We start from the raw sequence: 22580 nt of genomic DNA on the forward strand, positions 1-22580 counted from the left end.
AGTTGCAGTGCTTCCGAGATTAGCTACCAGATAAAGGTGTAGCCGGAGGGGGTGGGGGTGTAGGGGTGGGGGGGTTAGCGTGTGAACCTTCCTCATCATTCCTTCATCACTCCGGTGCATGAATTCACAGCATCAGATGGTCGAATCGTGCGGTGATCTGTTGCCTCTGTTCGTCACGATGAAACGTTTTAACCATCGTCCTTGTTGAACAGACTTTTTAATCTGTCACATGATCAACTTCGTGGAAACATGTTTTCATTTGTTCCTTACAACCGGTACTAAGATCAGGATGAGCTGTTGCCATGACAGCTGGGGTAAGTTGGGGTAAGTGGGGACGTTGGAAAACACACTTTCTCACATTGTTGGAAGTTCAGAGCTACAGGTGCTGTGACTGAGGAGAATCAGGGTCAATCTGTGCAGCTACATCAGCTGATGTTGAAGGGTGTTTATGCTTCAGCTGAAGAATTTGGAATATCGAAATTTGGTACAAGAAAATATCAAAGGATGCAAAATGGGAAAGCCGAGCATTTTGGAACAATTCTTGAGGGCACAGCTGATGACACATCACTGACATTTGACCCCGAAAGGAGAAGAAAAGTTACAGAAAGGAGGGAAAGCCTGAGGAGTGAAGCAGAGCGGACAGCTTCTGTTTCACTTCAGTTTGTTTGTGGCTCTAGAAAACAATTTTAACTGACCTCGGACGTCTTCCAACACACTGCAAAAGGCTTTTTTACACATCTGCTCTTATCTGCTGTGAACTCCAGGGAAGGTAAATTTCAGCAAAATCTGCAGATAAGTCAGTCATGTTTAGCTGGAGTTACTGAGTCTGGAGTCACATTTATTTTTTGACCCCTTTCCCTCTGCCAAAATACCTGTGGTTCTGCTTCCTGCTGAGATGACAGGCTGCAAAAACGAGTGAATACTTACTAAACCTCGGTTTATTCTTACATGAGCATTGTGAACCTAAATGAACCAAACATAAAAAACGCAGCTCCTCTTTAAAGGTTCGTAACAAAGCAAACAAATTGTACGTCCGACTGCACTCTAAGAGGATTAAATATTAACGGCAAACAGAATATTTTCAACTAAATTAATATTTATGGAGACTCAGCTAATCATACTCCAATTATTCCCCCCTTTTAGTGTTGCATTAGCCAGAGGAGTGTTTAACCTCTCGTCCCGTACAGTGAGAGATCTCGCTCCAGCTCTGATGGTTCGGTCTATATTTCTCTGGCTGAGGGCCAAACCATTCCTGCTGTGTCAAGCCTGGAGCATCCACACCCCTGCAGTGGCCTGGCAAGCCTCCAGGAAGAGTTTGTCACTGCTGTCTGCCTGTTTAACAATCAGACTCGCTGTCCGTCCTCCGTACGCAGCTGGAATTACAATCTCTTGATTCATAGAGTATAATACACACGGAGGAATCTGACTTGAAGGTGCAGAGAATGCCAACATGTTTCATCACATCTTTTCCCTTTTCCCTGGTCCTTCTCTCTCAGATTCGACGCTCACTGTTGCTTAGTGAGCAGCTTCTCTCCCGAAATCTGCTTTAAATCAGCTTCGGAATAAGATACAAAAGCTGCCGCCGGCGGAACTGCACTGCCAGCTGATCAGCTAATAATCAGAGTCATTCATCTGAATTTAACACGGCGGGGACAGCAGCAGCAGCAGCAGCAGCAGCAGCAGCAGCAGCAGCGAGAGGTGGGGAAGCAGCGGGGATGAGAGAAGTTGGAGTGCAGGACGGTGGTAGAGGGCAGATCTGGCTGTGTAAGTGGGCCAGACTCTTTTTGCATCAGTAGAGATGAATGGAGCTCTTGTCCTCCGTCCTCTCCGTCATATGTGGCTGTCATAGTGATTAAGCACATCGTCGCAGCAGCGTGGCCCCAAACGGAGGGAGGGCGAGTATATAAGAAATAAATAGAGTGAAAGAGCGAATGAAACATACAGTCAGACGTTCCTTCACAGTCATCATTCATGATTAGCGTAGCAGGTTTCCTTTAATTTCCTCTTCGCAGGACCGAATGAGAAATTTTTTCCGGTTGCCGTGGGAAACAAACTCATTAATACTCTTGGTATAAAAGAAACTGCTAACATCAAGTGCATTCTGGGTAAACAACATCTGTTTAAAATCACCTGGCAACAGATTCTTAATATTTAAAGCTGCAATCAGTGATTTCTTGTGCCACTAGGGGGCAGTAGAAACAAACTGAGCAACAATATTCACATATTATCACCTTTTCAGTTCATACGGAGGCAAAATAGTTGCCCATTTACACACAGAGTTGTGTTTGTGTTCATCTGAATGTAAATTCATTATTGATTCTACTTTGAGCCTCTGTTTTTTGGTCTCTACCAACTCCTGAGGGAAATATCTGGTTCTCCAGCTGCTAAATGCTCCACTTTGTTCACCAGCTAGTTGCTAACTGAGTCGGTCTGCTGTTTGCTGCTAAGCAGGAAGTGTATGTTGTTGTTGTTGTAGCGCAGGAAACAGAAACATCGAGTTAAAAGATATCTCCACAGAGCTGAGAGGAACAGCAGAGTTGCTGATAACTCAGTGTGGGGTTTTCACTGCACGTGACTCCTTTCCTATTACACATAGCCATTTGATCAATGTTAATGTATTGATTATAGCAGCTTTAAAGAGATTTGCACAAACACTGTCCACCGGCAGGATGTTCCAAAAGGGACCAATATCACACGATATGGGATCAGCTGCACACAGTGTACTGTGAGTGAGTCTGCAGGACCTGCTGCCTCTCTGAGAAATAAATTACCTCCTTCTATCTGTTTCTGTTGTAATTATTAGGACACTGCGGCACTTTCGGCCTTGCAAGATACTGTGGCTGCAGTCTCCAATAACCTGCTCCCTTGCAGCAGCACAGGCTGGTTTACAGTGCAGTCAGGACCCTGCCATTAAATCTGTGACAGTCTGACATTATGGAGGAGCATGAAGATGATTTAATGATACTGAGAAAAGGAAGTGGAATATAAAGTTGAGCTGCAGAGAAAGACGGGGTTAGATGGGGTAAAAAAGGGAAAGGAAAATAAAAGATGTTACAGTAGAAAAGCCAAAATGTAGAGAGATGAGAGGAGTGATGGATAGAGACACGAGAGGAGATGAAGGAGGGAGGTTAAGGAAAGGCAGGAGGAGTGAAAGAGGAGAAGGAAATACATGAGGGACTGTGGTGGGAAACATTCAATCAAACAGTTCCAGGATGAAAGGGAGATGAATGAAGGGATTAGTCCTGTATGTTAAAGCTGCAGTGACGGTCAGAGAAAGTGACAAGTGCCACTTCCTCTGACACTCTGGTGTCAGCGAGGACGGAGACGCTGCCTCCATGGCATTAATGTATCTCTCACTCAGGCCAACACAGAGCAAATACAACAGTACGACAGGCTTCACCTCCTTGATGCAAACATGACGGGACCTCTAATAGTGACAAAAGTAGGCGTCAAAAATCACAGATAATGGGCTGTAACTTCCATTATCAACCATCTTTCAGTTGTTTTATCAATGAATCAATGAATCATTGTCTATAAAATGTCGGCAGCTATCTTAGAAGCTGAAAGAATATTTTGCATTTTTGCTCAATAAATGACAAAAAGGATTAGAGCTGAAACAAGTAGCAGATTCATCTATTAGTCAAGAGACAGAAAAATAGTCAGCCACTCTTTTCAATATTTCATCTTGAACTCTTTTGCTCTTTTTACTTTTTTCTGCAATTTTATAGACTAAATGATTAATTGATTAATCAAGACAATAATCAGCGTTACATCTTTTATGGAAATAGTTATTAGCCGCTGCCCTAAATTGTTGTTGCTTAGTTTTTTTTGATGATCGCTCCAGCATTTTACAAAGAAAGCGTGAGAATAATACCCTGATACTGGATTCAGCAGCAGTCTTAATATTTCATGTTCATCCTCTCTGCTGCAGATCCCACTGCAGCAATAAAAACTGTCGTTCAACGTCAGAGAATTAATCATCTGACATTTGCCTCCAGTGTTCTTTATATTTCCTGAGTTCATCTATGAGCCACCAAACTGTCCAAAGTCTGAATGTTTGAATGTTTGTAAGCGGAGGACCCCGGGGAGCAGGGATTCCCCCGGAGCAAAACACTTAGTCGGATGACGAGGAGTCAACAACAAATCACTACAGTATTCGCTACAGCTTCAGCGTGGCTGGTGGCAAACTGTGCATGGAGCGGAAGAAGACGCAGCCTGACTTAGTTTCTGATTCACTTTGTGTTGCTGTGATCAGCCTCAGAAGAATCCCTCATCAGTTCAGCGCTGAGCTCCCACATGAAATACAGTGAACGGGACTGACAGCAGAAACAGCACGTGTCAGTTTGATCATATTTAATACACCATCCATGTTACATTAAAGTACTACAGCGAGAGAAGCAGTGTATCATGGTACATTTCATTACATTTATGGATTTGTCAGAGTTACATTTTTGCTTTGTATCATTCTCCTTTCTGATGAGTTCAAGTGCTTGCGGGAGGCATGAACACCTGAGACTTAGGAGTCTGTTGCAGAGCGGCGACTTCTTTTCGCCAGAAACGTCAAAGTCACAGTTTCTTCTCACAACATCCATGTTTGCTGACTGAAGGTCTTAGGTGCTGGTTTTTCTGACAGGACAGAAAAACTGTAATTCAGTGCAAAACCTTTAACACAAAGATGCTGAGGATCATGGATTATCATTGAAACAGGTTTAAAGCCTTTGCAAGTGGATTTTCAGATTTCACTGACAGAAAGTGGTAAAAACGGATGCCTGGAAGGAAGGAAAACTTGCTGCCAGTATAAAATTTGATTTGCAATTTCCAGTTAAGGGCCTAAAACAGGATCCTTTAAGCTATGAAAAACCTGCGGCCACCATTAAATACACGCAGCATCATTACGTTACTGTATGTCTGGTGGCTTTCATGACCTGAAGAAGGGTTTACACTCAACTTCTACACACATTGTAGGTTGTAAAGGCAGATTATGATGTTTGTAGACTATTTAAAATCTTTAAATGTGATTGTTGTTCCCACATACAATATTTATGTTAAATTAAAATATAAAAAGAGACTTGTTATCAGGCCTCCTCGGAGTTATAGTTCAACAATGTGGAAAAGGCTTTGAACCGGTATTTAGGAAGATAACATTTACAGAAGATTCACTCTATTGGGTTTATTAGGTATATACACAATTTAATACAATCCAATAGAAGAGTTGTGAGACAGCTTCCACACGTGGGACCATTATAATGTTCAGTTTTTATTAATAATATCGAGTGTTGTACTGGACTGCATTTTGTTGAAATGTGCTTCATATTTGCCTATTGGCCGGGCACCTCTCAGCATCATGTAGGCAACGTCAACAACAATAATTTAATAATAAACATAAAGTTAAATTAATATTTTGCTTTTCTTTGAAGAAAGTTGAATTTATGGCAGAACAGTTGTACTTTTTGTGACCACTGAGTGTAAACCTGAACAGTTGCATCAGATCAACTGATAAATAAACTGAATAACACAGTTTTTTTTGGTGGTTTTCAGTGTCTTTGGCTGAAGGGGCTTTTGTAACGACGAACCACCAGAAAACAACTCTCCGCCTCTGCTGTCTCTCTTCACGACCACGTGGGTCAGTCCTCCTGATGTGCAGACAAACAAAAAAAAACCTGAACCTGACTCATGTTATGAAGGACTACTTCTCGCCTCCGCAGCATCAAACAACAAGCTCAACGTGTCCTGGTCACCATGGCAACCGGGAGAGCAGCAGGAGGCTCCACAGGAGACGCCAGGTCAGCTGCAGGAGTCTCTGTTTAAAGAGGTTTTATGTTCTCTATGTGTTTTCATGGCTATCACGGCAACTTTCATGTGACCGAATCAGCAGGATTAATCAGAGCACCTCGTTAGTTTCTTAATTGGACATGTATAAAATGCATAGCTAGCATTTTGATTCATCCAACAATCTGCTTCTAATATGCAATTAAATCCTTTCTGAGATGCTTCATTTGAAAAAAAAGTACAACATTATCATCAGCAGTGCACCGGCACAGAAACACGTCTCATTCAGTTACAGCTGCAGGACGACCTCCTCCGCCGAGCCACATGCTAATGAAGCAGAAAGCATCCCATTGAATGTCCATGTCAGAGGGGCTCCAATTACTGCAGATGTACTCCAGGAAACACGCAACCTCCCCTGTGATCCTTTTACTCCGGCTGATATCTACCTAAAGTGAGCGGCCATGCCCTCCAGGAGCAAATGAGAAATAAAACATTTCCTTGCATCACATGGGAAGGACTGACGGAGGCTGTTTCCCTGAGTAAGTGAGCAGCAAAGGTTCACTAGATTCAAGGAGGAAGAATATTAGATCTGTCACGGAGGAATGTTAAAGAGTCAGTGATCGGCACTGAGCCACATTATTCCTCCGTCTTGAAGGTGTGAAAGTGTCCAATGTCCCTCTGCCACCTCCCTCACCGAACAGCCAATCATCAATTATTAATGGAACAGATTCTGCGTTTTAAGCAAAACGTGTTACAGCAGAGTTTTTGCAGCTGCTGTGAGAGTGAGAGGTTTTATATTTCAACCTGAGAAATGAAAGATTTTTGTTGACTTGAGCTTATTTTCTGCGAAGTCCTGGGAAGAGTACACACTGTTCAGAGAGTCACTGTGTGTTCTTTGTCCTCCGGGACGGCTCTGGTTAGTTTGCAGAGAGAGGAATTACTCGTCTGAATCTGACTTTTTTAGTTTTTGTTAGAAAATGGTGAAAAGAAAAATATCAATATAGTTAAAGCTCTGTTTTTGGTACTTACTACTTTTCCAGATGCAATTTAATATAATATCTTTCTTTTATTTTGTTCAGAGTTTGATGAGAGGGTTAAATTACATTGTCATGGAAACAGTTCGCCTGTCTCTGTCCAAAACTTAAAGTTACTGCCTACCAGCACCTCTAATGACGACTCATCAAGACATTATACTTTGTTTGCTTAATGAGTACAAACTGAAGTCGAGTTGCTGTCTCACAGATGGTAATGAGCTTCTGATTCATCGCTTGGCAAGAATGTGAAAAAGTATAATTTCCAGAAGTCACAAACTACTGCTTTGAGGTTCATCCAAGTTCATAAATGTTTAGAAAGAAAAACAAATGATACATTCGGTAACAAAAGCCTCAGAAGACAAAATGTAAACCATAAAAAAATAAGCAGCTATATTTAAAAAATTCTGTTGCGACACTCATTGCCTGCAGGTGGCGCAAAATTGCAGCAGCTTTTTCTGCCCTTTCCTGGTCAGGTTCCTGTAGGGGGATCAGGTTCCTGTAGGGGGATCAGGTCCCTGTAGGGGGATCAGGTTCCTGTAGGGGGATCAGGTCCCTGTAGGGGGATCAGGTTCCTGTAGGGGGATCAGGTTCCTGAAGGGGAATCAGGTTCCTGTAGGGGGATCAGGTTCCTGTAGGGGGATCAGGTTGACATGTGTGGAACCGACAGTGAGCGAACAGCTTCAGCTTGTAGAGACTCTTCAACTCTGCTCAATCTAAAACCACGACCACGACAAGCTTCACGTCCACAAGCACAATATGTAGAGAAGAGGAAGGGAAGTGCGTGTGTATGTATGTAAGTGTATGTGTGCGTGTGCATGTACTGTATGTCCGTGTGTGTGTGTGTGTGTCAGTGTATGAGTACGCTGCCGTGCACAGACTGTGTTCCTCAGACCACCTACACATGTGAAACCTTGATTCTACATACTGGCCAAGCGTGAAATTGGATGCTGTACAGCACAAATGTATCATCACCCCCCCCCCCCCCCCCGTATCTCCCTCCCTCCCCCTCCTCGCCTGTCAGCTCCATCTCTCAGTTATGTCCTTCGTTCAATATGTTGCAGATGGTTTAAGGAAAAAATTCGGACATTTCACGCCTCTGAAATCACTGGAATGGAGTTTCACCTCTTCAAAATCTTAATTTAATCTTTATGATCAACATCTGATAATAATAATGTGCTCAGCGGAAGAATTAAAGGGATAAACTGTGTTTTTTCATTTTAAACTACAGATAGAAAAAAAAAAAGCCAACCAGTCTTCATGTGTATCACTCGCATTTAGATGAATTTTTGGCAATGGTTTCAGTTAGTATGAGATTTATTTTATCACACGCCTCCAGCTTCTAGTCTAGTCTAAAACTCCACTTGCTTGAGATAGTTTATCATGATCATTGTCTTACACAGTTGCCTACAGGACTGTTTTAAAACCTCTAATCTTGTGCATTCTGCCCCCAAACAGCAAGCTCTCCGTGCCAAAAGCTAAAATTATACTAAGTCTTTGCCTTCTTGGTTTGATTTTCCAACCGTATGCTGCAACTCATGAATAAATACGCCGCTAGGGAGAGTTTTGACACCTGTCAGCTGGATATCCAGAGAGAGGGCGTAAGTGGTCCCAGGACAGATCTCGTCACGCTCACTCACCTTCAGCTTGTGTTCGTGCTCTTTGTTTACTCGAGCCAGCAGCTGGGCCTTACGTCGGTTCAGGGCGTCGATGAGGGCGTCGCACTGAGCCACCAAACACGCCTCGAACTCCACCCCGTTCTCCTGCAGAACAAACGCACACAGGGGCTGGAAAACGTCTCGAAGACAGCAGAGAGTAAAGCAAAAAAACAGCTAAATACTTTCCATGTGCAAAACCGAAAAAGAGGAGATGTAATGAGTCATGTAGAATTGTACGGGCACTTCAATAGCAGAATTACCCCTGAAATATATAAAGATTTTATGATTTATACGTGAGAAACTGAGTTAATTGAGGGACGGGTCGTTTGCTGAGAGTTTTCCTTTAAAATTCATCTAAACTCACACGTCTCCTCCAGCTGCATCATCCATCAGACGAGGTGGGTGGGTAAAATCATCATGAAACATCAGCCGAATGGGATGACTGATTAATGTAGGTACAATTACACAGAGTGCTATTCGTTTTCACACATCCGAAACTCCCACGCCTCTCCCTCCTCCTCCCTTTCCTCCCTCTTCACCCCCCTCCCCCCGTGTCTCAGGGACCTCCTCGAGCGTCATCCCACTGTGTGACGATAATCGATGAGGGCATTTAATCCCACCCCCCTCCTCTAATCAGTCTCTTAAGCTGACCGTGGCTTTGTCTCCTCACATGTGATACATTGTGAATGGAGGGACATTTCCACTCAAATCAATATCCTCCATCGCACACACACACAGCAAAACATTTCCAAAGACCGGAACTTGCAGCAGAAAAATGGTCTCCTGTTACTATGGCAATGCATCGGTTTTATTGAATGTAACTGCCTTTATTGATTCCAGTCTTTTATACATCGTGACAGTCTGTGACTAATGCACCATCCACATATGAAATCAAAGGCATCACTTTAGAGTTGAATATGTTGCACATGAAAAAATCTTAATATTCGATGTTTTAAAAATCACTGAATTCAATTAACGGAGAGGGTTTTAACCGAAATTAGAGGGAAAAGTGAAAAATTGAACAAAACAGATCAACTTTGAGTTTTTCTGTAAATGAGGTTTGTTTTGGAATAAATACACAGCGCTGTAGCTGGACAATGAACACAGCCTCAGCCAGGGATTATAAAATGTTAACAGCGACACTTGAAATAATACGATAAGCCATTTTGTCTCCGACAGCTACTGCTGTGATGTGCTGTGGTGGACAGTCTGGGATCACAGAAGGGGGATGAGAGTTCGGTAACAAAATGCCAACACATATCAGTGGGGTATTACTGGGATTCAATTTTATGCCGTTCATGGTTGGTTGCTGTCTGGTAAAACAACGGTTTTCTGTATGTCTGTGAGTATGTGCATGTGTGTGTGTGTGTGTGTGTGCGTGTGTGTGAGGTGGACTACCTGGATGTGCTGCACCATGTTTCTCAGCTGGACCAGGAACTCCTTGGCCTCAGTGGCTCGGTCTGACAGGCCGTTGAGAGCCTGGGACAGCTGACCCTGCAGAGAGCACAGAGAGGGTGTCAGAGATACAGCAGCAGCACTGCAGTTATATGAGTTTCTACTTACATTTTCAAATAACAGTAACTCAAAACACTCTGCTTCATTACGTATCCATAAGTGCTGAATCACCTGAACCAAAAATAATTAGATTCAATCAAGTGACGGACTCATCTCCAAAGTTTTGGGCAGCTGCAAACTGGCCACAATGCTACACTCAACAATAAAGCCAATGTTAAGCACCACACTCAAAACATCAATCAACAAATGCCCATTGTAGTGATGTTGTTAGACCCTACAACTCTCCATTCAATACATCATGATTAACATATTTTTTTTCCTCTTGGAGTTGGAGTAAAAGCCAAACAAGTGTTGATATTTATGCTTTTAAAGTGGTGTCTCTATTGTTTGGGGGTTACGATGTCCAGGAACCTTTCAGCCCCTCATTTCTTCTCATGTCATTTTGCTGCAGTACAAAAGTTCATTAAAGGTCACATGAAATGAAAAATAAGAGACTAGTAAACTTTGGGATATCAAAGTTTACTAGCCTGTTATCTGTTGCTAAGAAATCCATATCTATAACAAGTCCCTCTCAATGTTAAATCCCAACATCCTGTGTCATGCTGTAACACATCAAACCAAAGAAACTGATTTTGTTGGACCTTTAACATCGACAGGAAAGACACATGCAGGCAGCCCAGCAAGAGACTCAAAGCAGCAGAGTTATTTTTGATGCAGATTCCCCATCGTTTCTTGATGACGTGACATGATCGTCTCCGACATATTCACTGTATACTTTAGCTGTTACCCCTGTGGAAAATCTTTCGACTCTAACTTCGCCCATTTTGAAGTTTTGGGCGAAGTCAAAAGTGCATGGTAGTCAATCTGAAAACAAAGCTGCCTTATAGCTGCTGAGAAGCTGACATTTTGAAGTGTCAAAGTTTTCACCCCTGAGACAAAATCCACTGTCAGCCTTATTCTCACACACAAACTGACATTTCCAGCTAAAACTAAGATGATTTATGTACAATACAGCACTCGACTGTTGCATGGTTTTCTTATTGGATTACAGCAACTGGGCCGACGGGAAATGCCATTGCTTTGGATGTGTGCGATGACACACGAATGCCTCTGTTTGGATAGAGGGGAAAACAGACGCAGTGTTCATGTATGTGAAAGCGAGGCTGTGTGAACAAGGAGGTGACGGAGCGAGAGGACACGGCCTGACCCTGTGGGAACCTTGCCCGGTTGAGTGAACCAGACAACCGTTAACTTAGGGAGTGTATTGTCTTCTGGGAGGAAAAGAGGGTACTGGGCGTTAGCTGGCAAAAAGGGAAAAAAAGAAAAATCACTTCAACTCCGGAAGACAGTAATAAAACCAGCAACGAGCTGATACAGTGGAAAACGCTGTGAAAACAACCCGGCATACGCAGTCCGCTCCTCCTGTGTCAACCCGGCTCTCGGTATCTGACGTTGCTTGGTCAAATGGGAATCCGTCTGCGGGGGCTCCGATAGCTGACCTTTGACCTCGGCGTTTGGGAAACCGTGACAGCTGCCGCTAACATGAGTCTACAGCACCGAGGGACAGTCTGAGCTGGTAACAGCTGAGCAAAGACTGAAATGTAAACTTTTCCAGGATCGTGTAGGACGTCAAGGAACTTCCTCTTTGTTAACTTGGGAATCATATTGTAACGTCTCAAGAGATCTGAGACGTGTGTATGTCCTTTCCCACGTCTCCCAGGTCCGTCACCACAGGATATCTCAACAATCTTATAGATTTCCATGAAGCCCTGAGGTAGGCCTTTGAAGATATAGAATCTATCACTGCCACTAATAATGTTTTAATTATTGACTGATAATTTGGTATATAAATACTATAAATCTAGTCCCCAGAGCCCAAAGTAACATCCCTGAATTGCTTGTATTGTCCAGCCAACAGTCCAAAACCAAAAGATATTCAACTTATAACAATGTGAAACAGAGATATGGAGCAAATTGTGATATTTAAGAGGCATGAACTAGCCAATGTTTGGCAATTTAGCTTGCTAAATTATCAAAATTCAAGCATGGAAGTTAATTACGTTCTTCTCCTCTCTGATACAGTAATGGACGTTGAGGGAGCTGCTGCTTCTCCTCAGCCGGTTAACAGTCGGCATGCGTTCAGCGACAGAGCAGATAAAATGAAAAGCACTTGATTGTCTGGAGGCGTTTTTCCACAGTGTCTGCTCGAGAGCCTGCAGAGCTCAGTCCTCAGAACCAGGTCAAAACGTGCCATGAAAGTAAAGGCTGTTGTATTTCTACACAGCTCACGGCTACTTCCTGCTCAGCAAAGACCACAGAGCCATGGCCGGCGGGTCGACACATGGAAACACAGACTTTAGCAACAGATGGGTTGAGGAGCGTGATGGGACTGAAACCAGAGCTTTACAGTTTGAGATCTAATGGAGGGGCTACATTTGACTGTTTTATTAATTAGCTTCTGTTGCTAGGCCTGTCAGCACGTATGCAGTTTAGATAACAGACAACACTCGTGATCCTTAGTAATATTTGAAACAACGAACGTTCGATTTCAGAGTAGGCTTCTCATTTCTAGCCAATGACTATCGATTATCTTCTTAGCAAGTGTTAGCTAAGTTAGCAACAGTTGCTGTAGGTTGATTGAAACCTCAGTCTATGGAAGACTTTTTCATTTTTAGCTTTTTCCAGGTAATTCAGTTTAATATGAACCCTGTAAAATATAAACATAATGGCTACAAAGATATCACGCCAAAAAATTGAGGTTAAAGCATTCCCAGGCAAAACGTTAGCATCCTCGCATCATGATTCCTGCAGAAGACTCAGACATAAGGATTACCTTTGTTCTTTTCTTGCTGATTACAGCTGGTTAACTTGTCGTATTAAAAGCACAGTATTACAGGTGTTTGGCAAACATAATATTACTATCTAGAGCAGCATTTTGTCTCCCACACAGCGGACGTTCCTGTCCTAAAATTTTGCTAATTAGTAGTAAGAAGGTCACTTTGACGTGCTAACAATTATAATATAGCAGACAAACACACTGTTTAATCCATTCCTTATTACTACGGCCCACGGCTTTTTTTCTAAGGTAACTTGTAACCCCACAAATAATTGTGTTAGCTAATGATGTGCTCAGTGGAAATGCGCCTGGTTGCTAATGAAGTTAGTAAGCTAATTAGCCAGGCATGCTAATGACTGCACCTCACATTGGAGCAGATAAACATACTTTTTATTAATTCCTTACATTTTTGCTTGTGTGTTCTTGGTTTTGGAAAGGCTAAAAAAAAAATAAAGACACAACCCTCCAACGAGATTTCCATCATTTCCAGGATGATTGATGAGAACTATTAGCGATAACTTATCATGCATGATATTTACATCTCATCATACTTGGATTTGCATTTTCATTTCTTGCCATGGGAATAGATTTCACTGTCATGGCATGATTCATGCTCTTGTACTTTTAGGTCTGGCTGATACACATACGGTTTCCTCAGAGAAATTAGGGTTTTTTTCTCTCTTCCTCAACAATTCTCCACTTGCATTAATGCAACACGACTTCAAGCTTGCCCCAGGGACATAAAATACATCTTGTTCAGGGATAGTCGGCATAAAAGCATCATGCAACATTAGGGTGGAGAAGAAGATGCAGGAATGTTTGAGCTTCAGAGGGTTTGCTGAGATGGTGAGCTTAGGGTGTCCCTGCTATTTGGAAGCACTAATCATCTCAGTAATTAAGCCGAGTGGAAACACGTGCATGAAATGAATAATTCACCAGCAGCTCCGGGGCCATGCTGCGTGTTTCGTTCCTCTTCGCGAGTGAACTAGCCAATCTGTCAAAGGAAAACGCCGATGTCAGAGAGGCGTCACAGCCAATTTGGATTAAAGCCCCCACCAGGAAGTGGGAAGTGCAAGGACAGGAGGAGGTAGGTGTAATGTCACTGCTAAGCTCTTAAAGCCGCAGCAAAGTAAAAGCACTCCTCTTCAAGCTAATTATAACACACACACATATATACCCACAAAATGTTCCATCACTTCCAGCGCAAAGATAGCTTTTGAGTTCCCATAACCTAATTTTAAAAAGCTGTGTTACCTCTCAGAGAAATCTTTTAAGTGCCCTGCTCTTCCTCAGAGCTCCGGGGCTAAGTACTTTCTCTGCTGTTCTTTAAACAGTCTCTTTAGGCTCACTTAATCCTGTGTGTAATACACAGTCGTTTGGTTACACACTGTAAACAGACGTAAGATGAGGGTAAGGTCAACTTCTGGTGAAAGAAAACACCAAATAAACAGAGAAACACACTTCCACCAAATCCCTACGATGAAAGAAACTCAAATTGAATGTAATTTGCACAGACTGATTACTGATTGTGTTTCTCCCTACAGTATCAGTAACCAGAGACTCTAACATGAAAGGTTGCGGTTGTTTACATGAACTGTTGCAGCCCTCTGAGAATTCAGTCTGAAATATTAAGCAGGCGACTTGATATTTACTGCCTTGGGAAACCTTCCTGTTGTTAAAAATTGAGCTCTTACATCTTTTAACTCTTCCAACACGCTGGAGGAGTTAAAACTTGGTCAGACTGTGATTCTACTCTGTGCTTAACAAGATCCCATATGAAACCATCTTCCACAAGCAGAACTTAAGTGCCTGGTGCATTATTCATTGCTTATATCTGCCGTCATCAATAATGCAGAGGAAGTCATTAACTATCCACACACAATAAAAAAAAAGTGAAGAAACCCCGATAATAACAATGAGGGCTTTTGAAAGTTGCCACAGTTTCTTCATGTGAGAAACAGAGTCCTTATTTGACGGACACCTGGGACAGCACGGCAGGAAATGGGGCCGAAGTGATCTATTCTTGTCAGCGCCGGATTTATCTGGCGAGGGCGTCGTCTGCTGCAGATAATCAAGTTGCCTACCTGCCGGTCAAGTTTGACTGTGTCAAAGAGATGATACCTGGTCAGGAAAAACCTCTCAAGAACAGAGGAATAGTTAAACGAAGAGTGTTGTTACTGCTAAGAGGGAGCAGTGGTTTCTTAAAGGGCCTTGACACATCTGAGGCCAAATCAGGTCAGTCTTTGATACTTTCTTCTTTCACTTTCTTCATCTCCTCTTCTGAACCTTTTCACAGACACGTCTTGCAGAAATTCTGTTTTCTTTTTATGTCTCGCAGTGACGAGGGGATATAAGTCAATCTGTCAATTTTCCACATCAAAACGATGTAAAATCCTCTCTTACAATGATAGCTAAGAACAACGCACTCTGGACTGGTGTTTTTCAATCATTTCCAGTGTTGTAAATGCATTTAGGGTGGAATAGCTGAAGGTTTCAAAACTGTTGAGATAAGGATGTTTGTCCTCCACAGATGGCCTGATTCCAAAATAAGGAAACTACAAGCAGTCCCGGAGGAAATTAAGATGCATATTAATAATAGCAGGGGGGAAAAAAAAAACAGCTGGTACTTTTTGCCATGTAGCCTATGTTAAAGGCATCCTTGTGAACATGCACAGGAATTTGACAGATATTAGTGAGCAGTCAGCTGCCAGCAGGTGTTCTTGAGCTCAGACGAAGCCACTTGCCTTGTGCTCACAGGGCTTGGTATTATAGCTGGTACTGTCATGGCCACAGGCATGGACCGGCCCTGTGGAGCACCTGGGAACAGGCTGGACACACAATCATCATCATCATCATCATCATCATCATCATCATCATCAAATGTAACAGGGAGAGATCCCAGCTGGGACCAAGTGGACAGAGCCTATGAATTTAGCCAGGAACTATGTCAGCAAGGTGTCTGAACATTAGGAATTAATGGACAATTCCTTAAACATTTCACAGCACAGAATCATAATGACAATACAGTAAGTTGATCAAGACCAATACAAAACAACTGCTTCATTTACTTTGAGCCAAGATGGTGAGTATTTAGGGTCAGCATCAGTAATGTTGCTATGGTTACTTGTTGTTAAAGTTGTGATTGACTGCAGACAGGAACTAGTTTATTTGAACTGTTCCGCCAAACACTATTTATGGGTTCCTGTTAGCCAATCAGAAACAAGGGTTCTCTGTTGAAATGGTTGATCTGCCTTCTGTCTTTTCTTGTTTTTCCCCCTTTTCAAGCTTGTTGAGTTTGTCCCTGTAACCCTGGATTTCTGGATCCATTTAGTGATTTCCGACTTGTTTCTTCTTCTGGAAACACTGTTTGTATTAACTCCAATTTGCTTGACTTTTGCTCCGTAAGGTCTCGCTGTAAGACAGAGACAAACTGAGGATAATAGCGTCAGTGCTTCTTTAAAGGTTAAAAAAAAAAAAACAATGTTGATGATGATTACTCTGATGATAATTACTGCAATGAGGTTGATAAAAACAGGGTCACTGCAGGAGTTAACCTGCATGAGCGTCTGATTTCAGGTTGAGCCCACTTTCTTATGCAACTGGTGTCCTCATTTAATGTGGGCTGACTGTGTTAGAGCAGCGACATGTAACCGAGCGTGATGAAATATTCAGTTTTAAAATGTAGCAAAGCTCCTGAAAGTCTGACAACTTGTTTTGGGTGGGACTCATTTATGTACAGAAAAGAAAAGATCTTTCTTTTTTTCCCTTTCCCAGTCAGACCACAAAAGAAAATTGGCAGGCTACAGTTTTGGGGGGATTTATCGCTCTCTGGTTCCACACCTGGAGCCAGTTGAAATATTCAGGCAGTTTGAGTTCCCCCAGAGAAGTTCCATAAAAATGTGTCAAATCAAAAATACCTTCAGTGCATCAGCCATTGTTTTCTGTGCGGACACAAGATCCAGACTGGACCTGAGGTATTCTGTTAAGTATATAAGTATATCAAACTTACCCGGCGATGACACATTCAGCATCGCTCTGCCTCCCTTTCCCGCTCAGTCTTTGCCTCACTTCCTCTCTCTGGGCATTCTGGGTCATTCTGTCGCTCTCATTTTCCTGTTCTTTATCTCCTTCTTTCATTAACATTTACACAAGTAATCTCTTTACATGGCAGCTCGAGGGGTAAATATCGTCACCTGTAATGGAGCCGCATCAACCTGAACGGCTTTGAGACATCCAAGCCCCCCCCACTGTGAAATTTAAGTCTCTATAGACCTCAGTCCCGCCTTTGTCCTCCCTCTCATCCCCTTATCAGTGAATTACAGTCTGCTCTCATGAACAGTCCAACAACCGTGTCTATTATCCGCACAGAATCACTTATAGGGAAGATGCCATACTTAAAGATTTAGTCCACGGTGTCACCACAGGTTGCTGGGCCTTTATTGATTTGTCATTAACAATGTAGGATTCAGGAGAGAGCAAAGGAGGACATCGAGGAATGTTTCCTCTCACAGGAAAAAAGACAGTGGACACAACATTCATGCCTATGTTTTGGACCACAGCTGGACGATACCGTATTACGATCATTTCAGAATAACTACAATCTTTCAAATTACCAACCAAGTGTAGTCATAACACAGTTGCACATTTTTCAATGTATTGACTGTATGAATCCATTAGTTAAACTGAAAATAGTTACAGCAATCGATGAACGAGTGAGTCCACAGTCTAGTCCAGAAGACCAGAATCCTAAACTGGTCCCATATCAAAGGTGAACTGGGTCATCAAAGTAAATATCATGCTCTGATGTATAACACAATATCCTGTATGTCAATAGAGAGCCTTAAGATTTCAGTCCTGGTTGATATGGCAACACCCCTGATTTATCTTTATCAAACAAATAAATAAATGTGAAAATTAATTGTGATGTTGACTTTTTTACATAGTTACCTTGATAAATGATGTTAAACTACTCAAACTCTACATACTACATCATGTTTTAAAGGTATAATCCTTAAAATTGACATTTATTTGGAAATGTCAGGAATTGGATCGACCACCAGGGGCAGCAAACTCAACTTGAATAACTACTGTGCCCACAACATGATCAGATTTAGATTGGTCTGTGGGGCTGCGGTTCGTTAGCATTTAACTGAATCCAAATCCAGTGTCAAATCCAATTATCAAATCTGAATCCATTCGAATCACCTGTTGAATCTCATTAAGTTTAGTTTTGATTTTTCTTTGCAACCGACGAAAGTTATAAAAAAAGATTCAGTTTGAGTCTGTGATCCGCTGCTGTTGGGCAAGAAGCCAGAAGTTTTTAGTGGCAGCTACTGAATCAATCAGCATTAATGTTAATGAAGTGAGACTGAGATAAGTATTAACAACCTGCAGCCCCAAACTGAAAATCATCTGAGCAGCACAAATGTTGATTATTGATCGATATCGAATGTTCAGACACACTGAAATAACAACTGGCTGAGTTTTCACAAACTAATTATATATAAATATAATATCAATTAGATGCTTAGAAAGTTGAACTGGGAGAATCTCACGTGTTTAATGTGCTGTGATCCGCTGATTTCATCTCTAATGTCATTATCAATACCTTTACTGCCATTATGCTCACTGTTGTTATGCAGTTGTCAATGGTAACACAGTTATCATGCTGAACACCTTTGGGTTGAAACCTTTGTGTAATAAATAACAGTGCTTTGCATCAGTAAGTAGCATGGCGCATTTCTTCTCTTCTCTAAAGAGGTTCATATATCCTCTGTGTGGGACAGTTTCCTGCTGGTCTGTGTCTGGATGTCCTGAGTGCTGTTCAGTAACACTGCAGGACCGACCGTGGATACAATGGATTCAGACTGACAGTTAGTCTCATTACTAAGCAGGAGAGAATGACAGGGATCCCGCCGCCAGTGCACGACTTTTCCTCTGCTCCCACTGAGTTGAGGCAGGACGGCAGGTAGCTCATCCACAAAGTGAATCAGCCGCTGCTGACAACATCTGCCTCAAGACCGAGACGAGTCTTTTAATATTCGTCCGAGGATCTGCTCTGTCTGTCCTCATTAGCTCGGTTTTTGGGGCATCTTGTATGAAACCTTCCAGAGGATCCGTCTGTATATGTCAGGAGGCATGTGATCAAACACATGGCGACATTAAAGCGTAGCACATGTGCACACTAGAAGTGGGGAAAATCCCTTAAATCACATGTGTATTCCTCAAATTACTCACTTCTACAACTGTTTTCTGCTTTCATGTGGAGCTCAAATGGAAACTTTCAGGGTCATCTGGGTTAAAATCTCCTCCTGCTGCCTCTGATTTATCTCTCCTCGCGTGGCAAGAGGGCAAATGACTAATTTTCTGCTGCAATCTGCGACTTGTTTTCTGCACACCCACACATCGTCTTGTACTTAAGCTTCCATCTGGTTAATCACCTTTAATTGCCACTAAACAGAGTGAGGTGACAGAGCGTGACCAGGATTGGATTTGGGGTCCGGCGCGACCTCTTGTGACATCCGTAAAGAGCTGAGGACCACTGGCTGTGCAGAGCTTTAACACTCTGACGACGCCACTTTACTCTTTCTAATGTGATTTACTGAGATTAACGCAGATGTCCTGTCAACACATAAAACCCTCCGACACAAATCTGAAGAGTCGGGCGAGAGCCGGACGAGTCGCTCTGTGTAGCTCTTAAAATTTCTGCTCGTCTTTTGTAACTGAAATTGACTTTGGAGATGTGAAATTGATCACCATCGTGGTTTAGACACAGCCACGCAATCCAAAATGGGGGAGGTGGGGGTAGAGATAAAACACGGCGCTTTGCCTGTTGAGACCAGCAGACGAGTCAAGGGAGGAGATGTGTGAGCAAATGGCAGATAAGGAGCATGAATAGCAGGAGTAATGATTTGAAGCTGCATTCAGACACACACGTACTGTAGAGGAAGGAGGGGAAGGCTGAAAGGCATCTGGGATGGATTCCTCGTGGGGTCCAGTATCTTAGAGACCTCTGCTGCTCTGCACAACATCAAGAGGGCTTTGGTTGCCATGGCGGCAGGTGATTCAACTCTTTCTCCATGAAAAGAGAAATGTTGCACAAAGATAGAGAGAGCACAGTTTGTCCCTGTGTACCGAGACGATGACGATGCTACAGATTAAAAAGCCTTGGAGAAAATCCCACATGGAGAACAGTCGAGATCTTATTAAGTGATAGAAGCATAGAGGAGCGTGCTGCCAAATATTCGGCTCTGAAATGTAAATGCAGGTGTGGGTTTAAGGTGCAGCACTAAAGAGTTCAAATGTAGTACTTCCTGCATCAACGTTAGACAGCCATGCTTAAAAAATGCAGCAGCCCAGTCACAAAAGCTCAAACTCAAACTACCAACAGCTTTGATCAGTTTGCATATAAAGGGAGAAGCAGGATGTTTGTGTGTGTGTTTATGTGCATTTGTGCATTTTGTTGTGGTTGTATGTGTATTTGTAAGAGAGCATTAATACAGTGTGTGTGTGTGTTTAAAGCAGCACTATCCATTATATTTATACTGGATGAAGTTTATACTGGAGTTATCATCTGCAGTTCCCCTAAGCTCAGCGTCACAGTTTTAGCATATTTCAGATCAACGTTTTGGTTTTATGTCCCACAACTTTACTATTGTGATTCACACCCACTCCTCCCAACACCCAGCAGTGGCAGGTTGTTGTTTTCAGCCAAAAAAAAAAATCCACCTCCCCAGCACCAAACAACAAACAAAGGTAGCGACTATCTAGTGAACACAGTGAAACATTTAGGAGCTAAATAGACAGATATATTTTCTCAAGAGTCGGGGGAAACCAAAGCAGAACTAAAAGGAATGTGAGTATTAGCCTTACATTTGTCTGGTGGCCAGAAACACAACCCGAAGTGAATGCTAATGTTGTCTTCATGTCTGCTGGATATGTAAGGAGGCAACTGTTTGCTAATATGTTAGTCATAACATCGTAATAAGGTGATGATATATCTGTATTGTGCTTTCATCTTGTTGCTCTGCTCCCAAGTGGCCAAAACAAGTCAGTTCGTGCTGCTTTAAAGATGCACAGGCCAAGAAAAATACACACATTTTACAGTGTGCATTGTGTGGCTACGCACTGCATGCACAATGTATCTATAAAGAACTAAATAATATGCAATATAATTCATTTTGACTCAATTACGTAAAACCCAAGTTTATTTGAAAATGTCAGGATTAGCATGTATTACCCGTAGCACGTCTTCTGACCACTTAAAAGAAGTCAATCGACAGAAAATTGGGCAAACATTTGCTGTTCAGGAAAACAGCGGTGTGTGTTGTGTGACAGATTCAATCAGATTTCAGGGGAAGTCAGTGCCACCACTTTGACTAGGTCCTTGAGTTCCTTCACAAAATTCATTATGCACGACTACAATTGATTTATGAGTATATCTGCAGGATATGGAGCACAGTCTCATTTTCCCCTGATGAACCATATGAGGAAAACCCTGAAGCTTCAAAAGATACTCATCCTCAAAAGATGCCAGCTCCGAGCCATCTGTCACAGCTCTGTAGGCAACAGCTTCAGATGACAGGTCAGAAATAAGCAGGTGCCCTGATGGAAGCCAAAAACAGGGCGACGGGCTGGGTGTTGGCACCAATATCCCTGGTACCATTGATTGGTTTCTAAAAATACTCCTCTAGCTTTTTTTTCTTTTCTTTTTTTCATTTCAGATCCAAGAACGAAGAAGCAGAAAAGGTCAGCAACTTTTCAAGTGATGGCAATTTGATGTGAGTGAAATGCTCAAACCCCCCTCTGATTTTTCCATCAGTTTTACAATTGCCCCATACATCTGAGGTGACACACTATCACACCATCATCTACGAGAGATGATTGGACTGGAGGTCTGTTAAATGGCTGTTTTGGAGACACATAGGACCAGCTCTGGTGATGAGGCCAGATTATCTAAACCTGAAGGGAGGCAGGTGAACAAATTCTCAATGCATTTTTTTGGACATCATCACTACACATCCCACTCCAGGTGTGTGTGGGTGTGTGAGTGAGTATTGGAGAGCATCTATAATTAGCTCCACATCCTCCCTCTTCAATGGAAGCTGGAGTGTGGAGGTTGAGGGCTGCTGGTGCGGAGGCAGAGATATGAACTCAGCTCTGCCTGCTGAGGCCCGTGCCTCCCTGCCCACAACAATTCGCCTTCCAAAATAGCATCTCAGTCCACACTAACAGGCCTGCAACTGCCGGTTCTTATTAAAGCATAGCTCCAGTATTAGCGTGTCTAATGATCTGTGAAGCACCTGTGAGCTGTTAAAGCACAGAAGGGAGTGGAACATTTTTGGAGTGGAAGGAGTTCTCTGTTTGGAAGCTCAGGAGACAAATGGTCAAGAGCTGAAATCATGCCAGAATCTCTGTGCAACTTCAGTTTATCATTTAAAAGGAAAAAAGCAGATGTAACAGAAGTGGTTTCCTGTTGATAAAAAGAGGCCTGCCGCCGGTTGTCCACTCGTGAACAGAATTACAAACACAGCACTGCGCACTGAAGACAGCGGAGTTCCCAGTTTTGAGACGTGCACATTTCTCCTCCTGACTGAAATGTGAGCTGGAGGTGTGTCAGGGAAGAAAATCCACCCAGTTACTATAATGTGCATTATAAGGCATTAATCTGAATCCAGTGTGACGGAATCAACTCTCCCGCAGCGCTGTGTGTGTCTGCTGAATACTAAGCGGAGCTGACAAGATAGCGAACATTATTTTCAAGGCGTACTT

General features: G+C 42.6%; 1 protein-coding gene across 2 annotated transcripts in view; it reads right to left on the reverse strand.

Annotated features, from left to right (window-relative positions):
* trim9 (tripartite motif containing 9) overlaps positions 1 to 22580 on the reverse strand; it is a 40619-nt gene that overhangs the window by 16515 nt on the left and 1524 nt on the right. For both annotated transcript variants that reach the window (XM_056394018.1, XM_056394017.1), the window contains exons 2-3: positions 9857 to 9952; positions 8441 to 8563 (exon numbers count right to left, since the gene is read on the reverse strand). In XM_056394018.1, coding sequence (XP_056249993.1) covers positions 8441 to 8563; positions 9857 to 9952 — 219 coding nt within the window. The remainder of the gene's footprint in view (positions 1 to 8440; positions 8564 to 9856; positions 9953 to 22580) is intronic.

This window comes from Seriola aureovittata, chromosome 13 (assembly GCF_021018895.1).
Source record: "Seriola aureovittata isolate HTS-2021-v1 ecotype China chromosome 13, ASM2101889v1, whole genome shotgun sequence".
NCBI classification, from domain to species: Eukaryota; Metazoa; Chordata; class Actinopteri; order Carangiformes; family Carangidae; genus Seriola; species Seriola aureovittata.